Below are 21,840 nucleotides of genomic sequence, written 5' to 3' on the forward strand. Positions count from 1 at the left end.
TTGAATAGTGCAGTTTTGCGTCCTCACTATACGATTCACCTTGAACATAGCAACAACTAAACAACATCTGACAGTAATCGTTCTGTGCTTTTTTACAGCTGTGTCCAAAATCTCGTAGTGTATCAAGTTTGGTTTCAAAGATTTATTAAAAAGTATCTGCATGGACCGAACTTTGTTATGGAAGACGGTTTTGAAAAGTCGCTCAGCAGCTCTATAGAGCTACTGAAAGCTGAAAGTACAGGTATATAAATTTTTGTAGATATTTTGATTCATTTTTTTATTTTATACTAACTTTTTTTAAGAAATAGAAGAAAAAATCAAACTAACTAAAATTTTAATTACTAAGGTTTCTAGCATATCTTCAGACGCCTCGCAGCTGTATGCAGAATTAATTCCACTACTCTTGGATTTTTTACGAAATACAGAGGTGAATCTTTATAGAAATTCTTCTGTCAATGAACTCAAGATCGAAGCATTGACTTTAATACAAAGTTGCGCTCACCGTGATGAATTTAAACAATATGCGCAGTCTTGTGTGCTTTCGTTCATTAGCTTGATTAAAGCAGATAATGAAGAAGTCGCTGTTTTTTGCTTAAAAGTTATTATGGATATATTCAAAACTTTTAAGTTTTGTATAGAAAGCACTGCACAACCCTTTTTTGACTTGGTACTTGAGCTTTCTACAAACCTTCCTTATTTAATTCCCTCAATATTTGTCGAGAATCCAAAATCAAATGAAGAGGAAAATACAACCCTGGCTTTTGGTAGTTATCTGTCTACGGAAACTTCAATCATCCAACAGCGTGTCAATTCTTTAGCTATTTCTACTCAACCTTTGGAACTGGCTTCTCAAAGTTTCCGCGTGTATGTAGAGTGTCCGGTCATTATAGTTTTGATTCTTCAAGCATATCGTCAAGCTGCTTTCCCTGGTGTTCAAGCCATAATTCCCTGTTTTCTTAAGATGGTACAAATTGATGTTCCAATAGACATCGCTTCATATGCAATGATTGAAAAAGATTCAAGCATTGACTTTATTGAGTTTATAAGGAATAAATATCAGTACCGTAATTTTTTTATGGCTCAAGTAAAGACTTTATCTTTCTTGGCTTATATTTTACGAACTCATCCCAATACACTTTCTGAGAAGGATATAATACCGGACATTGTAATAAAGCTTTTGAGGCGATGCCCTTTTGATATGTGTTTTGCCCGTAAAGAACTGCTGGTTGCTACGAGACATATTCTGTCAACAAACTTAAAATCTCTTTTTGTCAAAAAGCTGGATTTTTTGTTAGATTTAAATATATTATTAGGAAATGGAGTTGGTACTCAAAAGCTGTTACGTCCCTTGGCATTTAGTACATTAGCTGACTTACTTCATCATGTACGTGACGAACTTAACGAAACGCAAATAAGAAAATCTATAATGATTTATTCGACCAATATGCATGATTTGACTCTTAGCATTGGGTTACAGACTATGGGTGCCCGGCTCATTTTAAACATGGTTGACAGAATGATTAGTCTTCCTAGCATCCCCGATGCTATATTTCTTCTTTTATCTATTTTTGATAGCTTTGTAAATAAGTTTTCGGAACTTAATGATAGTTTGGATCAGTTTTTTAAGAAAAAGTATGAAGAAGAAATTAAAGAGACAAAGTCACCGACGCGTTCTTCTCCTAGGGATTTATCTTCATTTAGCACTTCCGTCAATGATGGATCATTTCTTTTTAAAAACTTGATGTTTGGCTTACGGGCTCTTATGTATGGGCTTCGTACATGCAAGTCTCGATGCATAGAAATTGGAGGTGAACAATTTTCGGGATTCCTTACGAATATCAAGCCTTTCGAAGCTGTTACGTTTCAGAAGCTTTTTTTTGAGGTTGGCAAAGGATTCTCATATTTTCGACCTGAGCAAGTCTATTTAGAAACTTTTTTCTGCTGCGAAGAAGAAAGTTTAGATCGCCCTGCTATATCTACGCTTCCTCGTAACAAAGACGAGAAAGATTGTCTTGAAGTATTTGCTACCATTTTTATACATCTCGAGCCATCTATATTTCTTAAAGTTTTTGAAACAAACCTTCCTACTTTTTTTGATCAACTTAAAAAAAATCTCACATTATTTCACATTCCACAGTTTTTGCTTTCAAATGAGAGCACATCATCAAAATTTTTAAATATTTTACTTCGATTTCTGCTTTCCAGAATTGAGGAACTCGGATCTTCTGACATCAGGCATGGTTCTGTCTTGTTGCGTTTGTTTCGTCTTTCTTTCGTTACAGTCTCAATGTTTGCAACAGAGAATGAGCCAGTTCTTCGGCCTTATGTATCTGAAATTATTGTGAAATGTATGAAGTTGGCTCCCAATTCTGCTAATTCATTGAACTACTATTATCTATTAAGAGCGTTGTTCCGAGGAATTGGTGGGGGAAGATTTGAAAGCCTTTATAAAGAAGTAATGCCTTTGTTGCACGCTCTATTAGAGGCATTTAATTCATTGCTTATATCTGCCCGTACTCCGAAGGAGAAAGACCTTTTTACCGAACTTTGTCTTACTATTCCTGTAAGGCTTAGTCTTTTATTACCATACATGAGTTATCTAATGAGACCTCTCGTCATGTCTTTAAAAAGCAGTCAAGAATTAGTTAGTCAGGGATTACGAACCTTTGAATTATGCTTGGATAATCTCACTCCTGATTTTTTGGATCCGATAATGGCTCCTTACATAGAAGATCTAATGAATGCTTTATGGAGTCATCTACAACCTCTTCCTTATAATTATAATCACAGCCATACTGCCTTGAAAATACTTGGTAAACTTGGTGGAAGAAATAGGAAGCTTCTTGATAGAGTCCAGAGTTTAAAGAATTCGCCGGAACCGAATAACGATTTTACTTTACTTCTTTCGATAAAAGGGGTTAAACAACCACAACTTTTACATTACACCCAATATGTTGATGAGGCTGTGAATTTGCTTTCTAGCCCTTCTAGTGATCTGGAGGTTAAGCAACAAGCGTTCACTTATGTTTGCAATATTTCAAAGCTCTATGTTTATAAGAGTGACGCTACTAACAGCTTAGCCTCATCCATTCGATGTACTGCAGACAAGATTTCTAAGAGTAATTTTGATTTTCGACGACCATATTCTGTAATACCGAGCCGAATGACTGGAAGGAGTTCATTCACCCAACTGAGTGATGATTCAGATGAAACCATAATTTTGGCCTCGGCTACATATGGACTTTTTTTTGCTACGACGGTTGATGAACTCCGCGAAGAAGCTTACTTCTGGCTTGAAAAACTGGCGGTCAACGTAATTGTACACGATATTTTTTATGCTTTTGACGTTATTCAAGGAAATCATTCAAAATTTACGACTAATTTGCAAAAGGAGGTTATTATTAGTCCTCATTATTTTGCTCATTGTCTATCAGAAGTCGTTTGTAATGACAATAGCAAGATGGGTGATGCTGTGAAACATGTACTTAAATTTATGTTTAGTTTTTTAGAATCGATTTTTGAAAATCCAGAAAGGGCTTTTATCCTTCCAATTTTTGAGGTCTTATTATCTGATTTCCGGCACAAATGTTATGACCCTCATTGGTATAAAAAATACGGAGGCTGTTTTGGATTGGAATGTTTGATAGAGCAAGATCATTCTTCTAAATGGCTTTTTGACAGACAAGTTGATATTTTAACTGCGCTATTTTTTACATTGAAAGATACTACCTCAGAAGTCCCTACTGTCTGTAAGGATCACGTGATGGACGTTTTAAAGCAGTTATTTCGAAAAATATATGCTTCCAAAGATACTGAAATTGCTCCCGGAATTTTAGGGCATCTAGTATTGGAATTGTCAAATCATAATTCTGTGGTCCGTTCTTCTACCCAAAAATTGCTTTCTTTATTGTCGGAACTTTCAAATACTCCGATTGTTAAACTAGTTTCACCTTTCAAAGAAAGACTTCTCTCACCAATATTTGCAAAACCTCTTCGAGCATTACCTTTCCATATACAAATTGGACATATCGATGCTGTAAATTACTGCATAAGTCTTGGAAGTGAATTGATTACTTTTTCCGACGAATTAATTCGTCTTATTCATGAAACCACTGCTTTAGCAGAAGCGGACGATGATGCTCTTATTGGAATTGGTAAAACTTCTCACTTCAAAAACGCTGCACTTCTTATACGTTTGAGAGTAGTATGTGTAGAATTACTCAGTACTTGCATTTTGAAGATTGATTTTAATAACCCTCAACATGCACACTTACGTGAAGGAATTATTGTTGTTTTTTTTAAATCTTTGTATGCAAAGTCCAAGGAGCTTATTGAAGCGGCATCATTAGGTCTCAAGAACGCTTTGCAAGAGGACCAAAAGTTATCAAAAGAATTGTTACAAACAACTTTGCGTCCAATACTGTATAATATATCTGACTATCGAAGGTTAAGCGTTGCAGGACTTGAAGGTTTGGGAAGGCTGCTACGCCTCCTCACAAATTACTTTAAGGTCGAGATAGGAAGAAAATTACTAGATCATTTAAAGGCTTTACTTGAAAATGTTGATTTCCAAAAGGTGTCTAGTCTTCCTTTGTTTTGTCAAACTGAAATGAAAATTGTTCGAGCTCTTATTGATCTTTTTCATTTATTACCAAATAACGCAAATAGATTTATGGATGAATTGTTAATTTGTGTTGTAGAATTTAGTCTGAGACTACAAAGAACCTTTCCTAATTATTTCAGTGAACCTTTGCTAAAATATGTCAATAGATATCCCGAAGATGCTTGGAAATTTTTTATGGTTAGATACGATGAGGCCGCTTTTACGTCTGTTTTTGTTGAGTTACTTCGACTTAAAGATTCAGACCCCCTACTTTCAGTTGTGAAGGATAATTGGTTATTTTTTCAGACCATTTTAACTAACGAAATCAATACTGTAACTGCTAACCGCTATTCATTTGCTTTGGACTCTGCCATTGTAATACTACAACGTGATCCTTCTTTCTTCAAAGATAAAAATGACTTTTTTAGAGGCTCGATGGATGCCGTGCTAGCAATAAGCCATCTGGTTGAAAATGAGTCCATTTTGGAATCCATGGTTTTTTGGAACGACCTGTTGGTTCGTACCTCAACATTTTTGTTGGAAGTGTATGATTTATGCATATATAATTATGACGATGGGCTCAAGTTACTGTCATGCTTTCACATGTATAAAAACTCATTGGCCAAGAACCTTGTAAGTGACCTTACGGCTCATTTGGTAAAAAAAATTGAAGAACCTGATTTAGAGAACAATGTTAAATTGATTTTAAACCTTATTTTATCAAAAGACTACGGGTTTTTATTGAAGGAAAACTTGGCTGGCATTCTTCTCACGTATCTCAATCAGAATGTGTCTTCTCTTGAAAAATGTAATCAAATATTTTCTATATTTTACGAAGTTTTTTTCCAACATCCTTCCACTAATGTTTATGCTAATGATGAGGGAATAAAAATAGGCGCTTTACAAATAATTTCTTTTTTTTTAAAAAATGTCCCAGAAATTACTGTACAGCATCAGACTGAAATGCTTAAGATGTGCAGTCTCTTTGGAAATTCAGAGGACGTGATGATTAAACAATTATCGATTTATGTCATGTCTTTATTCATTTTACGATCACAATTTCCGTACGAGCTAGTAAACGTTGTGTATATGGCTCTTTTGAAAAGTTCCCCTATTGAAGTTCGACATTTGGTAAAATCTTCTTTTGACAACATATTTTCGTACATATTTTCTGAGGAGCCAGAAAGCAAGAAATCACCTATCTGGTTTGAATTGCCTTTACAAGTTATTAGCAGCCAAAGTCAAAATATTTCACAGCTGCTCAATGTTTACGATTTTATTAGTAGTCACTCCGATATTTTTATCGAACACAGGGGAAGGTATGTTCCGATTTTAATTGATTCTTTATACAAATTTGGAGCCATTCCGAACCCTAATCCTGAGATTCGCGCTCTATCTTTAGGCTTAATTAAGGTTTTACTAGAATGGAATGATCTCCAACTTAAAGTTGACCAGAAGGAAATTTTTTCAAATAACCAGAAGAGAGCTATATTGAGTTACCTATTTCGTTTTGTGTGCCTTTTTTCTGAACCCTTCACAGAAGGTTTGTGTTCCGAAGCTATTTCTTTACTAGAGCGTTTGCTTTCATCCGGTACATGGGCAAGTTTAGGGATGAAACTATCTTTTTTTACGAAGAGTATTACTCATTTTGATGCTACTGATGCCAATTCAGTGATGTTTGCCAATTCGCTAAGAACCCTGTCAATCGTGGTGGGGCACTCAGATTCTGCGTGGATAGAAGAAAACCTTTCCGATTTGAAGTTTTTATTAGAAAAATCTTTAGAAAATGAATCAGTTGGTGTACAGAGTGCAATTGGAAATTTTGTTTCAACTATACTAACGCTCTCCAACACTCATCCTTCAATTGCGGGAAATCCAATTTTCAACGACATTTGGACGTCTATTGCTAGTTGGACAGAAAGAAGGCTTCAGAGTTGTTCCCAGATAGAAGTGACCTTACCTTGTGTTGAATGTTTCTTTAAGTATAAAAAAGATGCTTTGCATACTCTTTTACCAGGTTTTATGCGTTGCTTCCATAAAGTTGCCAAGGAGTTTCTTTCGTTAGGAAGTCAGCCATCAGGAAACTCACTTAACCTTCAGATTGTTAATGCTGTTGATGAACGAGTATCTATTTTAAAGTCAATGATCGAGTTGGGTTGTTCTTACATCAGCTATCTTGGTGATCAAAGACGATGGTTTTTAAGTGCCTTGGTACAAATAATTGAAAAATCCTCAAGCTACGAAATTTGTAATTATCTATTGGAAATTGTGCGAGGTTGGATTATGAATTCTCCGGTTCCTGTTCCAACGGTGAAAGAGAAAGCTGCTTTACTATTAAAAATGGTAACCTTTGAAGGAAGATTCAGCCAAAATGAACAAAATGATTTATTTAACAAATATTTATCGTTTATAGCTGATATTTACGAAATGGAGCCATACAAAAATAGTGAGTTGACGTTTCGATTAGAAGCAGTGTATCTTCTAGGTACTCGAGTTGCGAATAAGAAATTGAAGGAAAGGTTTATAAAAGGCTTAAATTCTAGTTTCCCATCTGATCTATTTTCTCGTTTTCAATTTCTCTTGGGAAGTCAACATTGGGAATCACTTTCTAATACTTACTGGATCGTTCAATTGAACATTTTTTTAAGCCGTTGCTTTGATTTAAACCAAAGATGTCAATTTTATAAAAAGCCCAAGTTATTTTCTTGTTTTTCTATCTACTGTCGAGAATTCGATGAGGATTTGACTTCCCAAGCGCAAGATACCGAAATGTTACATAACAATTTACTAAAGTATGGAATAATTGATTTCAATCAAAACAGTATGCTAGTCTCTGATTTTGTACTTCCAGTTTTGAGCTTACAGTTTTCAAATTCAAAAATTGCGGAGTACTTATGGCGAGATTTTTTTAATGCTTCAGTTTGCAGCTTTACAAAGGATGAAATCCCTTTGTGTATTGGTTCAATAATTTCTTTTCTTTCTCGTGAATATCACATCAGGCTTCTTGGGAAAACACCTAATGTCTTGGAGACCATTTTAACGTCGATTGTATCCTCGGACATGCCTATACCATTACCACCTCATCTTCTTGTATATTTGAGTAAGACATATGGATTGCACCATTATTGTATATTATTACTAGAAAATTCTTTGCAAAACAATCCAGGTCTTTCTGAAGATGAATTAACAGTGTATCATAAAAGTTGTCTTGATGCTCTCAGCGATATCTATTATAGCTTGGATGAACATGATTTGTACCATGGGCTTTGGAGAAGACGTGCGAATTTTTTGGAAACCGAAGTTGCAACTTCTCATGAACAATGCCATGAGTGGGAAAAAGCTCAATTGGTTTATGAGCATGCGCAATTAAAAGTTTGTACAGGAAGTTTACCGTATTCACCTACTGAACATGGATTTTGGCTGGATCATTGGATTTTATGTGCTCAAAAGCTAAACCAATGGGATGTACTTTTTGATTTTTCAAAACAAGAAGGATGTGCTGAACTTTATCTAGAATGTGCATGGCGCTTATCTGACTGGAGTACCGAACAAGATACCTTAGAAAAGGCTACGAAGTCTTTATCTCCTTTCACAAGCCTTAGGCGGCATACTGCTGATGCGTTGTTATACCTAAATAAAACCCAGAGGAAAATGGGATCTGTTACAGAGTTTTCTAGAATAATTGACGAGTGTATGCAATTTTCGTTGAGGCGTTGGCAGCAGCTACCCAAACGCGTGTATCAATCGCATGTTTCTCTTCTACATCACTTTCAGGAAATTGTAGAGTTACAGGAAGCTTTTGGTATATACAGCCAGTTAAATGATACCAACATTCACAATATTGACAATAAGTTGCGGGATATAAAAGTCGTCCTTCAAGGTTGGAGGGAACGTTTGCCAAATGTTTGGGATGATATTGATATATGGAGTGATTTAATAGCTTGGCGTCAGTCAGTTTTTAAATCAATCAACAAAGTGTTCCTTCCTCTTGTTTCAATTGCTCAACAGTCAACAAACAAGTCTAATACAAACTCGGTTTCTTACCTTTATCGAGGATACCACGAGCTGGCCTGGATAATAAACCGCTTCGCTCATGTTGCCAGAGTTCATCATTTACCTGAAGTTTGCATCAATCAGCTGACAAAGATATATACGCTACCAAACATCGAAATTCAAGAGGCTTTTTTGAAATTGAGAGAACAGGCTGAGTGTCATTACGAATCTCCTTCTGAAATGCAGCTGGGTTTGGAAGTCATCAACAATACAAACCTAATGTACTTTCGGAATCGACAGAAGGCGGAATTTTTTACTCTAAAAGGGATGTTTCAAAACAGGCTTGGAGAAAAAGATGAAGCAAATCAGGCATTTGCAACTGCTGTGCAAATAGATATTGGTTCAGGAAAGGCTTGGAGTGAATGGGGATTGTACCATGATGAACTATTTCAGGCAAACCCTCAAGAGATCCATCATGCTTGTAATGCTGTGAGTTGTTTTTTACAAGCATCTTCTCTGTTGTCGAGTTCTAACTCCAAACCCCTTTTAACACGTGTACTTTGGTTATTGTCGGTAGATGATTCTCACGGTTCTGTCTCAGAAGTGGTCTCATCCTTTAAGTCGGAAATTCCTACTTGGAACTGGATTCCGTTTATTCCACAGCTTTTGTCGGCCTTATCACATCGTGAATCAATCCATGCAAGAGCAATTCTTATTCAAATTGCTAAAACATATCCCCAATCTCTTCATTTTCAGCTTCGTACCGCGTATGAAGACTTCCTAATGCTTAAGAAGCAACAGGCGGCAAATGTACTAAGGGGAAATAGTCGTTTACGTGAAAACGATTCTTCTTCGGATAATAAATCAAAAGATCTCTCTCCTTCTGGCTCGTTTTCAAGCGTTAGCCAATTTAACAGTAAGAATGGAAGCCCTTCCTCTATAGACTCTTCTGAGAAACACCAAATATCAACCGTCAAACCTGCGTGGGAGCTAATTGCTGATGTGACATCTATCCTTAAAACCGCATATCCGTTGCTGGCTCTTACTATGGAAACTATGGTCGACCAAATACATACCCGACTAAAATCATTTCCTGAAGAGGATGCCTACAGGCTCATTGTCGCTCTTCTAAATGATGGCCTTCAGTACATATCTCGTTTAGGCGTTGTATCAAAAAATACATTCCAGCTACCTATGTCTCAAGCCAACATTCAACGATTTGCTGAAAACGTTCTTCCTGTATCAGTGCGAGAAGCATTTTTACGGGATTTTGTTGAAACAAAATTAGACTTATTAACATATGTTGACAAATTACGTATGTGGAGAAAGAAATTTGAAAACATACTGGATCAAAGACCTAAATTTCTTCATTTGGAACAGTGTAGTTTATACTTGAGTGAATTTCAACATCAAAAGTTTGACGAAGTTGAGATTCCTGGTCAATATTTGCTCGATAAAAATAACAATAATGATTTTGTACGATTGGAACGTTTTGTTCCAAACGTTGATTTGGTACGAGGCCATACTATGTGTTATAAGCGACTTACTCTTAGAGGATACGATGGAAAACTTTATCCTTTTGCATTACAATATCCTGCTACTCGACACAGTCGACGTGAAGAGCGCATGCTTCAGTTGCTTGGCACGTTTAATACTGTATTACGCTCTAAAATAGAAATTCAGAATCGAAATTTCAGTTTTCAAATACCGTCTTCAATTCCTTTATCATCACATATGCGGATAATTGCTGATAAGCCTTCTTATGTTACAATGCAAACTATAAGTGATGAGTACTGCAAAAATAGGGGGATGCCTTTAGATTATGGAATTCGTTTTTATTTTGATAGATTGCAGACTGGTCTTATTCAATTGAAGCGAGCTAGTGCTTCTATGCTTAGCAATAGTACGGTGGAAGAGAAAAAGCAAATATTTCGTCAACGAGCGTTGCAGTTGCGTATGCAATTACTCGAAACACTGAATTCATCAGTTTTCCCTGAAAGCATATACTATGACTACTTTTATAAAACCTTTGAAAGGTACTGTGACTTTTGGTTTTTCCGCAGGACATTTACAACGCAATATGCTTACATGATTATTATGACTTATGTATTCAATATTGGAGGTCGATCCCCTCAAAAGCTGTTCATAGTGAAGGATTCTGGCCAGGTGATGTCGCAAGACCTTTTACCTTCTATGACTTCCAACCAACCTGTATTTCACAATACTGAGGCTGTTCCGTTTAGATTAACGCCTCCAATACAATACCTCATTTCTGATTTGGGAGTTGAAGGATTACTTTCGGGATTAGTAATGAGCATTGCGCAAAGTCTATCAAGTCCTACTACTGATATAAAGCAGTATCTAAGTCTTTATGTTCGTGATGAAGTTTTCTGGTGGTCCAAGCAGCAAAGAAAGCCAATTCCTCAGGGAATCCAGCTGTTCGAAACCGTGAAAGTAAATGTTGAATTATTATTTCGTCGAATATCGGTCATATCTCATAATGTACCAGAGGACCTTCCACTGAATCAGACTTTGGTGGATTTAGTATCTCAAGCAACTAATCCTCAGCAGCTGGCGCAAATGGATCAACTTTGGCAAGCTTGGCTTTAACAAATTGCAAATCAGTTTTGAGGTTTCATCTAATATTGAATTGCTACGAATGCTCAGATTATTTATTATTAGGAGAAAATGCTAATACTTTTCTTTTGCAGGATCTTACAACCAAAAAATTATGATCTAAATGACACCAAAAAAATACGCATAGAAAGTTTTGGGTAACATAAATGGAAATTAATTTAAATATACAGTTATTATTTTAAAGTTTTCCCCCAAATCTGTACAATAATCCAAAAAAAACCAGCTTTTTTTTTCCAATGGAAAATTTAAACCATATCTCCTATATTCATAGGCATTTCATCTATAACAGTAGAATAGTATTGTTCAATATCCCGAAGAATGCGTACATCTTCATTTGTAACAAAATTAATAGCTACACCTTTACGACCAAATCGTCCACTGCGACCAATGCGATGTATATAGTTTTCTCGATTTGCAGGAAGATCGTAATTGATCACTAATGAAACTTGCTGAACATCAATTCCTCTTGCCCATATGTCTGTGCATATGAGAACCCTACTATTTCCTTGTCGAAAATCTTGCATGATAGCGTCTCTTTCTTTTTGCGGCATCTCACCGTGCATACTGGTAACGGTAAAGTTAGCTTCTCGCATTTTCTCCGTCAACCAATCAACCTTCCTACGAGAATTGCAAAATATCACAGCTTGTGTAATGGTTAAAGTATCATATAAATCACACAGAGTATCAAACTTCCATTCCTCTTTTTCAACTGCTATAAAGTACTGTTTTAAGCCTTCAAGAGTAAGTTCATCGCGCTTGACCAATATTCGAACAGGGTTAGTGGTAAACTTGTTAGTCATTTCTAACACGTCTTGAGGCAAGGTAGCACTCACAACTACCACCTGTGTACCAGGGGGTAAATATCTATAAATGTCATAAATTTGTTCCTTAAAGCCTTGATTTAAGAGCTCATCCGCTTCATCAAGAATAAGCATCTTAACATTGCGAGTTCGCAAATTTCGTCTACGAATCATGTCCGTTACGCGCCCAGGAGTGCCAGAAACAACGTGTTGTCCATAATCCAATTTTTTGATGTCATTTCCAACGGATGTGCCGCCTATACAAGCATGACATTGAACGTTCATATGGTCACCCAATGCAAGTACAACATTCTGGATTTGAACTGCCAATTCTCTCGTAGGAGAAAGTATTAAAGCTTGAGTATCTCGGACTGATAAATCGATCGACTGAAGAATACCAATAGAAAAAGTTGCTGTTTTCCCTGTACCAGATTGAGCTTGTGCGATAACGTCTCTCCCTTTACAGATTTGAATAATCGCCCGGCTTTGCACAGCACTCGGAGTCTCATAGCCATACGCATAGATTCCACGAAGTAAATCCTCTGCATGTTGTTAGAACAAAATTATGGAAATTTTTATCAATTCATTAACTAACCTTTAAGATTCATTTCCTCAACTGCAAAACAATGTTAGCATCATTCACAGTAAGTATTCATATTATAAAAAAATATAATTTACTTACAAGAGGATACAGCATTCACATCTTCCGATGTCGTAAGCTCCACGTTCTCCATTATTTCGTCCGCCATAATGGAAGTTGTAGTAGTTATGTTATGTCAGCCCAACTTGAGGAAAATGAAGGAGAGAAAATTTGACAAGCAAATAGAAAGCTTGGTTAGTTACAAAAATAAAAGAATATTCCTTTAAAAAATTTCAATTGTACGGAAAGCTTTATTAAATATTGACAAGAAGTTTAGATGAACTTATTATTCACATGTTGTTTATTTTCAGTACTCCCAACTTGTTAGATAATGGTATAAAAAGTAAACTAGCGGTTTCTTAGAATTAGACATTACACGAAAAAATTATGAGAGTCTTACATTAATTTTCTACAACTGGAGCAATGGTTGAACACCACCCTTAAGAGTCTAAACAACATTTCAATTCGTCCTAGAATTGTTATACTAATTTCCGTTTTAGCAATCTAAGTTCTCCTAGCACTAACATGCAAATTATCGGCTAGTCAAAACCCATTATCAATTAATGTTTCCTAACCAGAATTGCCCACCACTTCGCATAAATTCAGTTATACATTTCCATGCTAAAAATTACCTAAAATCACTCTCAGATATTATAAATGCTATACACAGTTTACATTTGTGAGCGTTGTCATGAATCTTGTAACCAATGTCATGTTCGCTTGCGATAAGATTGCAAATTGCAATTGTAAGACTTAATCTAATTAATTAAGAATTACTTTTCATCCACTACTGTTGACGTCAATTGACTTCTCTTTTCATAACATTTCTTTGTTTTTTGCATTCTCTTTGTTTATAAATGGGGTTTCTTTGTTTATACATTTGAGCTAAAATGTATAAAAGAAGCATGTATACCAAAACTATTGCATCGTTTTCAAAATGCTTTTAAGTGTAAGAGGCGTGCCGGTTGAAATTCCATCTCTCAAAGATACAAAGAAAAGCAAGGGAATCATTCGATCAGGATGGGTTATGCTGAAGGAAGATAAAATGAAGTATCTCCCTTGGACTAAAAAGTGGCTAGTACTTTCTAGCAATTCTCTGTCGATATATAAAGGAAGCAAGTCTGAAAGTGCTCAGGTTACGTTGCTGTTGAAGGATATTCAAAAAGTAGAGCGTTCAAAGTCTAGGACATTCTGCTTTAAATTGAGGTTCAAAAGTAGTACCAAAAATTTTGAGATTCAAGCTTGTGAATTGTCCGTGGCCGATAATATGGAATGTTATGAGTGGATGGATTTAATATCTTCTCGTGCGCTTGCTAGCAAAGTTTCAAGTCCGATGAATCCTAAACACCAAGTGCATGTGGGAATTGATAATGAAGGAAATTATGTCGGATTACCCAAGGAGTGGATATTGCTACTTCAGAGTAGTTCGATTACCAAACAAGAATGCATGGAGGAGCCGAAAGCAGTTATTCAAGCTTTGGATTTTTATAGTAAGCAGTTGGATACAACAAGCGAAACTAAAGATAGTTTTTCATTTTGCAAAGAGACACTGCCACGATCCTCTACTACATCGTATTCTATTCGCGATGCTGACAAACATCATAAACTCACGACATCTGGAGTTACTAAAATGAATATTACTGAAAGATGCAAGCCGAAGACAACCATACAGACGGATAAAAAGCATATCATAAGGCCTTTTATTGAAGACAAAAGTCATGTAGAATCTATCATGACCGGAAAAGTAACCAAAGTACCGGTCAAAGCAGATTCAAAGAACACGTTGAGTAGAAGAATGACTGATAGACAGGCTTTAGCCATGTTAAAAGACTCAGTTACTTCTCATGATCCTGTCGAATATTTTAATGTTAAGCATAAACTTGGCCAGGGTGCATCGGGATCTGTTTACTTAGCCAAAGTCGTCGGAGGAAAACAATTAGGTATTTTTGACTCAGTTGCAATAAAAAGTATTGATTTGCAGTGCCAAACAAGAAAGGAACTAATCTTAAACGAAATCACTGTCATGAGAGAATCGATTCATCCTAACATAGTGACATATTTAGATTCATTTCTTGTTCGAGAAAGGCATTTATGGGTTGTGATGGAGTACATGAACGCTGGATCTTTGACTGATATTATTGAAAAAAGTAAGCTTACAGAAGCACAAATTGCTCGTATTTGTCTAGAAACGTGCAAGGGAATTCAGCATCTGCACGCCAGAAATATTATTCACAGAGATATTAAAAGTGACAATGTTTTACTCGACAACTCTGGAAATATTAAAATTACTGACTTTGGATTTTGTGCTCGATTGTCTAACCGTACTAATAAACGAGTTACGATGGTTGGAACACCATATTGGATGGCCCCTGAAGTAGTAAAGCAAAACGAATATGGGACCAAAGTTGATATATGGAGTCTTGGAATTATGATTATAGAGATGATTGAAAACGAACCGCCTTATCTCAGAGAGGATCCAATTCGTGCATTGTATCTGATAGCAAAAAATGGAACTCCAACTCTTAAAAAACCTAATTTAGTTTCTAAAAACTTAAAATCTTTCTTAAATTCCTGTCTTACAATCGATACCATTTTTAGAGCTACTGCTGCTGAGTTGCTGACACATTCATTTCTTAACCAAGCATGTCCGACTGAAGATCTAAAATCTATCATTTTCTCTCGCAAAGCGAATACCCATATTAATTAGGTCCAAAATTTACTTTTATGATTATTTGAATATTTTTAACGATCCTTAATGATATACAACTTGCTAGTTTTTTAGAAATTTCAATTAACTTCTCAATTTGCATGTGCGAAACTTTTGAGCTTACTTTTGAATATTAAAGCCTTGAAAGTAATTACTAAAGGTTCTATATGTTTTTTTTTAGCACCCATTTAATTTTGAAGATACTCTTTTTCTGGTCGATAACTAGAAACATATTTGGCGCTACTTATACTAGCTTGCTGCTGAACAATACCATAAATGGTAATATAAATGATCAAAGCACTGCTTACTATAACTTAACATGGGAAGGAAACACAGCTTACAACGTTAGTCTAACTTTATCAACCTGCACTGCTTTTGATGGCGCGAACGATTTGATGTTATATATATCGAACAATACGTTTGACGAAGCTCTTCCTTTAGATAATTTTACGATTACTGCTTCTGAAAATGGTCTAGCAACGATATTTGTAACCGGCTACTCACCTTTATATATTGCTGTGTCCAGTGCTTTTTCTCAATTTGCTCCCAATTTTTTTGTCGAGTCAGGTGAATCTACTTTAGAAGGTAATAATGTGATTAATTATGAATTAGCTGCTGGAATTGACACTCCCTTTAGTCAATACAATGCAACTAAATTTCTGTTTGCCCAGGACACCGACTTTCAAGCAGCACTACTCATTACGGGAAATCTCACTACAAATGAGACCTCCATCATCCCTTCTTATGAGATATATGTCAACCCTTCTAACTCCACTTATGATAACACATTTAACAAATTTTCAAGTTCTTTCTGTGCTTTTCAAAACAACCCCTCAACTGTTAACACTAACAATGCTGATCGCTCAATGACCCTTCGTGGTCTCGGTCCTTTTGCTAAAGAACAATTTTATTTGAAAGGTTTGGATCCCAACGTCACTTACACAGCGTATCTAGTCGAGCCCAATATAGGGCAACCGGGTGGTACTGTTTACCCAGGAGTCACTTTTACCACAAAGACTAGTCCAGCTTGTCAATTGATCTACGATCTGCAGTTTTGCTCAGAAGTTGCTTATGCTGTGCCTGGAAATTCTAGTTTATTTTCTGCATCGGCATTGGCAGAATGGTATGATCAGCAAGCTTACGGATATTATCAAAACTTTACTTATACTCTCGATTTGATACCTTGTAATGCTACATCTTGGTCTGCGTATTCATTATTAAAAAATTGTAGTGATTGTGCCAACAGCTACAAAAATTGGCTTTGCGCCAGTGTCATTCCGCGATGTGCCGACATTAATGATAATTCTTCCTACTTAATTTACAAAAACTACGATTCCCGTTATCCACTTATTGACGAAGTAATACAACCAGGCCCCTATAAAGAGGTCCTTCCTTGCTCTTATTTATGCTATTCATTAGCTTCAAGTTGTCCTTTAGATTTAGGCTTTGCATGCCCGAAGGCTGGTTATGGCCTTGAGTTTTCTTATGGAGAAGTGAGCAATGTAACAGGATTAATCACATGTAATGCACCCGGAGTGGAATTTTATGAAAGTGGTTCTGCTCTTCTTAACATTTCATGGCGGACTTTTTTTATTTCCTTGATTTTCTGGATTTTGTTTGTCGAGTAATGGTCATTCGTTTATGTCGTTTTTGAGTATATTACTTGCACATATACATTTGTATTCATATGTGCTAGTGTATCTTTTATTTGCCTATCTAAAAATTTTACATGAAATTCTTAATAAAAAAATTGAAGACCTTGGAGATATCTGTCATCCAAAATCATCTTATTTATTTATTTATTTATTTAAAACTACGTATCTGTAAACTATCAACGTAATAAACTGTAACACGTCTTTTAACTAAATCACGTTCTTAAAACTACTGACTTTTGGATAAGTTGACAGAGTTGAAATCATGTCATTCCTCTTTCCCCCATCATTTTGGCATTTGCCTTGAACCAACAATTCTATGTCAATTGCAATTTGTGGAGGAGGTATAGCTGGTCTTAGTACAGCATTTTATCTTGCTAGATTGATTCCAAAATGTACTATTGATTTGTACGAAAAAGGTCCTCGTTTAGGTGGATGGCTTCAGTCGGTCAAAATCCCGTGTGCAGATTCTCCAACAGGAACGGTTTTGTTTGAGCAAGGTCCTAGAACTCTTCGTCCTGCTGGGGTTGCTGGCTTAGCAAACTTAGATTTAATTAGCAAGTTGGGCATCGAAGACAAGTTGTTAAGGATTTCGAGCAATTCTCCCAGCGCAAAAAACCGATATATTTATTACCCAGATCGCTTAAATGAAATTCCTTCAAGCATTTTAGGGAGTATAAAGTCGATTATGCAGCCTGCTTTGCGTCCGATGCCTTTGGCTATGATGCTTGAGCCCTTTCGTAAAAGTAAGCGAGATTCGACAGATGAAAGCGTGGGTTCATTTATGAGAAGAAGATTTGGTAAAAACGTTACGGATAGAGTTATGAGTGCAATGATAAATGGTATTTATGCTGGTGATTTGAATGATTTGTCTATGCATTCTAGCATGTTTGGATTTTTAGCGAAGATTGAAAAAAAGTATGGAAACATTACTTTGGGATTAATTAGAGCTCTTCTTGCACGTGAAATATTATCTCCTGCTGAGAAAGCTTTGAAAGCAGCACTACTCGCAGAGCCAAAAACAGCAGAGCTGTCAAACAGTATGAAATCGACAAGTATGTTTGCTTTCAAGGAAGGGATTGAGACTATTACATTGTCAATAGCAGATGAATTAAAAAAAATGCCGAATGTCAAGATACATCTAAACAAACCGGCCAAAACTTTGGTTCCACATAAAACTCAGTCTCTTGTAGACGTCAATGGTCAAGCTTACGAGTATGTTGTGTTTGCAAACTCTTCTCGCAATTTAGAGAATCTAATATCTTGTCCTAAAATGGAAACTCCGACGTCGAGTGTTTATGTCGTCAACGTTTATTATAAGGACCCTAATGTTCTTCCAATCCGTGGTTTTGGGCTTTTGATTCCATCATGCACTCCAAATAATCCGAATCATGTTCTTGGTATCGTTTTTGATAGTGAGCAAAACAACCCTGAAAATGGAAGCAAGGTCACTGTCATGATGGGAGGGTCTGCTTATACAAAAAATACTTCTTTGATTCCAACCAACCCCGAAGAAGCCGTTAACAATGCTCTCAAAGCTTTGCAGCATACTTTAAAAATATCCAGTAAGCCAACACTCACGAATGCAACATTACAACAAAATTGCATCCCTCAATATCGTGTTGGGCATCAAGATAATCTTAATTCTTTGAAATCTTGGATTGAGAAAAATATGGGAGGGCGAATTCTTCTAACTGGAAGTTGGTATAATGGTGTTAGTATTGGGGATTGTATTATGAATGGACATTCAACAGCTCGAAAACTAGCATCATTGATGAATTCTTCTTCTTGAGCGTTTATAAATGTTGATATAAAATTAGTATATAGTTCCTTTGATTATTTTATGAGTTGAAAATGCCACTTGTGAAATAATTTTGCACAAGCCCTTTTATTACAGACGTATATGCGAGGACATTCGACAAACGTTTGAAATTAAAAATCATATGCCTTTTAGCTTAAGACATCAAGGTCATGAATAATAAAATTTTATTATCTATAAATGTTCTGTAACCATATTTTTTATTTTTAAAGCTCATCACTGTCATCAATCTCTTGTTGGAGACTAGATGGGCGTTGCGTTACTGAAGCCCGAGATTTTTCAGTCTCTTGTGTAGAAGTTGAATTTAGTGCAGTAGTTGGTTCAATATCGTTCGTAAATGTTTCATCTTCGACTTTGGATTCTGCAGTGCTACTTGAGGACGCGCCTTTTTTAGCCTTCAATTTGGGTTGCTGGAGCGAACGACGAAGATACTCGTATGTTAATTCTTGTAACCTTTTGGCTTTTTCTTCTAATTCCTCTACTTTAATGAGCGGATCTTCAGATAAAGTATGCGACAAATGAGAGTCTAAATTATCCTTAAGCCATTGAGTGTCATTATAATACTGGTTTCCCAGTTTCTTATAAGAAGTACCTCTGAGGGAATTTACTCTCTTAACATCCTTTTCATCATAAACATTTAAAGGGTAATCTGGCACGTCAAAATTAGTAAGAAGGGATTCTGCGCGTTCCAGAGCATTTTTAAAATTCTCTAAACTAGTATTGAATTGCTTCGCCTGGTCAAACCGAAACGAAATTGATTTAAGGGTATCATCAAGCTTTTTGTAACGATCTGTGACTTCAGAGGTAGGTGATTGACTGCCATATTCTATAAGCCAATCGTAACTTTCGACAGAATCATTCTTTAGGATCTTGGTTTCTTCAGGGTTTGCAAATTCTAAGAATTCATCATCGTCCACCATCGCCTGAGCTCTATACAATAATGTTTCTAGTTCATTTAGTGCATTATCATGAGCAGCTTTACTTTTATCAATTTGCAATCTACGTTCAAGTTTCGCAGAGGCTAACCTAAGAGCATTATCCGACATTTCACCATATTTCTTGTATGTGAAACCTATAGGATAAGATTCGTTATTTCGTAAACCACTTTCATCGTGGGAACCAAATAGGCTCTTAACCCTGTCACCCAATTTGTGCTTAGAAGACAACTCACCATGTTCACAAGTCATAATTGCCGACAAAGGTACTAAAATACCTTTAGTACGGTCACTAGAAAATGAAATTTGGATATTCTTGTTACTACAGGCGCAGACTTTCTCAACATCAGTGATATTTGATAACGTAAATTCACCAATAAGTTCTCCATTGTTTGAAAGAGGGAACGAAGGGTGTTTGCCTATTGTTGAAACATTGTGAATAGTGACATTGTGTTGCATGCCATAGGGTGTAGAATCCGGCAAAGCTACTATGTACTCAGATGTACCGAGTGATAAAAGGTATGGGTAGTTAATGATATCTTGAACAATTAAAGGCTTTACACGGAAGCTTTTAGTTAAAGAAGCACCATAGAATGCAGCTCCTTTCACAGACGCTTCGTCAGCATTCACGTTCTTTGATATTTTATCAGAAGAAACATAATCAGCAAGAGTAGATTGGATAAATGGAATACGAGAGGCTCCTCCAAACAAGATAATAGAGTTAATTTCGGAAAATGTGAGATTTGCTTTTTTAAGTGCTTTATTAATAGGCTCTACAGCTGCATCTTCCATATCCTTACAAAGCGATTCTAAGACTGATCGAGTTATTTTCAGTCGAAAATCGATACCGTCAGCTAACTCTTCAATAGAAGCAATGGCCTCTGAATTAGCAGATAATATATGCTTAACGCGCAATGCTTCTTTCTCAAGGCGTGCTAGAGCACGATGATTGTGAGATAAATCTATGCCATGTTTCTGATAAAATGAATTTTTCATAAAACCAATCAGCTTTCTATTGATTTCATTCCCAGAAAGCTTCAACGTAAATCCACTTGCCAAAGCACGAATACGTGTGATGTTTTGCTTTTTACCTAGTGAAGATCCCTCTACCGTATCAAAAGATATTACCGTTGCTGAAGTGGAGCCAGAGCCTGAGTCGTAAATGATGTTGTAAGTGGGATCAGTCGAAAAACTACGAGAGAGTGAATACTCTATGGCAACAGCCACATTATCATCAATGAGGGCCAAAACATGTTTGTTGAGAATACGTGCCGCTTCAAGAAGAATTGAGCGTTGAAGTTCATTGAAATGAGGTGGAACAGTCAACACCAAATCAGTAATTTTTTCATGTGCCATTTCTTCAGCCAGTGATATATAATGTTCCATGGTCATGGCAATAATTTCTTCCAAAGAGTAATTTTCCTCGTCAGAGATTACAAAGGATATACCAGAAGTAGTTTCTTCATTCTCGACTAATTGAATTGCAGGATAAGAACTTTGATATTTCTGTACTAAGACAGATTCAAGACCAGCTGTATCAAGAAGCTCCTTAACATTACGAATGGAATGAGCAGGAAACCTGGTAGCCAAGTTGGAAGCATCAACACCAAAAATACGTTCATTGCCTTTAAAAGCAACGGCACTTTGTTCCTTACGTCTAGTGTCTTTCGTCAATACAATTTCAAGAGGAATTCCAGGCTTAATGAGGGCCGCTTTAGTCCATTCTGTGCCGTAATCAATTGCTAATACTGATGAAGCAAAAGCATGCCAAAATTGACAGGAAAAAAATAAAATAATTGTGAGCACGGAGCGCTTCATCAAAATTCCGAAAAGTTTTCAAAATCAACGATATAGCGAAGACAGCCCTTTCTTGGAGGTAGATAGATTACACAGTGGGGTGTTGTTAAGCGTGAGAGTATGATGGCTCAACTCCAAAAATGCACTCAGCTTTGTGAACGCAGAACAACTAATATATACGATATCCTTATTTAGTTTTCGTAGTGAATACATATTAAGGGCGAGGCTCTTTTTCACCGACATATATTTAATTTAAA

The 21,840-nt window shown here is 36.2% G+C and overlaps 6 protein-coding genes and 9 long non-coding RNA genes across 15 annotated transcripts; 7 read left to right on the forward strand and 8 right to left on the reverse strand.

Moving 5' to 3' along the window:
- Positions 1-69: 69 nt before the first annotated feature.
- Positions 70-11,512, forward strand: tra2 (phosphatidylinositol kinase-like protein Tra2). Its single transcript, NM_001018262.3, has 2 exons — positions 70-241; positions 303-11,512. The coding sequence occupies exons 1-2, from the start codon at positions 178-180 to the stop codon at positions 11,204-11,206; spliced, it is 10,968 nt and encodes a 3,655-aa protein (NP_592862.1). The 5' UTR covers positions 70-177; the 3' UTR covers positions 11,207-11,512.
- SPOM_SPNCRNA.2106 lies at positions 661-1,034 on the reverse strand. Its single transcript, NR_191473.1, has one exon. It is a non-coding gene; the product is annotated as a non-coding RNA (long non-coding RNA).
- Positions 1,352-4,446, reverse strand: SPOM_SPNCRNA.2107. The gene has a single exon (NR_191474.1). It is a non-coding gene; the product is annotated as a non-coding RNA (long non-coding RNA).
- Positions 6,115-6,366, reverse strand: SPOM_SPNCRNA.2108. The gene has a single exon (NR_191475.1). It is a non-coding gene; the product is annotated as a non-coding RNA (long non-coding RNA).
- SPOM_SPNCRNA.632 lies at positions 7,010-8,251 on the reverse strand. The gene has a single exon (NR_150995.1). It is a non-coding gene; the product is annotated as a non-coding RNA (long non-coding RNA).
- Positions 10,889-11,096, reverse strand: SPOM_SPNCRNA.2109. Its single transcript, NR_191476.1, has one exon. It is a non-coding gene; the product is annotated as a non-coding RNA (long non-coding RNA).
- Positions 11,352-12,801, reverse strand: fal1 (ATP-dependent RNA helicase). The gene is made up of 3 exons (NM_001018263.3): positions 12,716-12,801; positions 12,629-12,649; positions 11,352-12,575 (listed from the first exon to the last, which is right to left on the reverse strand). Exons 1-3 carry the CDS (start codon positions 12,780-12,782, stop codon positions 11,479-11,481), a joined length of 1,185 nt encoding a protein of 394 aa, NP_592863.1. The 5' UTR covers positions 12,783-12,801; the 3' UTR covers positions 11,352-11,478.
- Positions 11,536-12,916, forward strand: SPOM_SPNCRNA.633. The gene has a single exon (NR_150996.1). It is a non-coding gene; the product is annotated as a non-coding RNA (long non-coding RNA).
- An 81-nt stretch (positions 12,917-12,997) lies between these two features.
- On the reverse strand, positions 12,998-15,360 carry SPOM_SPNCRNA.634. Its single transcript, NR_150997.1, has one exon. It is a non-coding gene; the product is annotated as a non-coding RNA, possible alternative UTR (long non-coding RNA).
- On the forward strand, positions 13,013-13,515 carry SPOM_SPNCRNA.2110. Its single transcript, NR_191477.1, has one exon. It is a non-coding gene; the product is annotated as a non-coding RNA (long non-coding RNA).
- shk2 (PAK-like kinase Shk2) lies at positions 13,611-15,380 on the forward strand (the record flags this gene model as incomplete). Its single annotated transcript, NM_001018264.1, has 1 exon — positions 13,611-15,380. The coding sequence occupies one exon, from the start codon at positions 13,611-13,613 to the stop codon at positions 15,378-15,380; it is 1,770 nt and encodes a 589-aa protein (NP_592864.1).
- A 167-nt stretch (positions 15,381-15,547) lies between these two features.
- On the forward strand, positions 15,548-17,120 carry yam8 (plasma membrane stretch-activated calcium ion channel Yam8; the record flags this gene model as incomplete). Its single annotated transcript, NM_001018265.2, has 1 exon — positions 15,548-17,120. One exon carries the CDS (start codon positions 15,548-15,550, stop codon positions 17,006-17,008), a length of 1,461 nt encoding a protein of 486 aa, NP_592865.1. The 3' UTR covers positions 17,009-17,120.
- lsh1 (protein Lhs1) lies at positions 17,116-21,691 on the reverse strand. The gene has a single exon (NM_001018267.3). It carries the CDS (start codon positions 21,602-21,604, stop codon positions 19,058-19,060), a length of 2,547 nt encoding a protein of 848 aa, NP_592867.1. The 5' UTR covers positions 21,605-21,691; the 3' UTR covers positions 17,116-19,057.
- Positions 17,307-19,032, forward strand: hem14 (protoporphyrinogen oxidase). Its single transcript, NM_001018266.3, has one exon. It carries the CDS (start codon positions 17,352-17,354, stop codon positions 18,822-18,824), a length of 1,473 nt encoding a protein of 490 aa, NP_592866.1. The 5' UTR covers positions 17,307-17,351; the 3' UTR covers positions 18,825-19,032.
- Positions 19,602-21,806, forward strand: SPOM_SPNCRNA.2111. The gene has a single exon (NR_191478.1). It is a non-coding gene; the product is annotated as a non-coding RNA (long non-coding RNA).
- The last annotated feature ends 34 nt before the right edge of the window (positions 21,807-21,840 follow it).

The sequence above is a fragment of the Schizosaccharomyces pombe genome (genome assembly GCF_000002945.2).
Source record: "Schizosaccharomyces pombe strain 972h- genome assembly, chromosome: I".
NCBI classification, from domain to species: domain Eukaryota; kingdom Fungi; phylum Ascomycota; class Schizosaccharomycetes; order Schizosaccharomycetales; family Schizosaccharomycetaceae; genus Schizosaccharomyces; species Schizosaccharomyces pombe.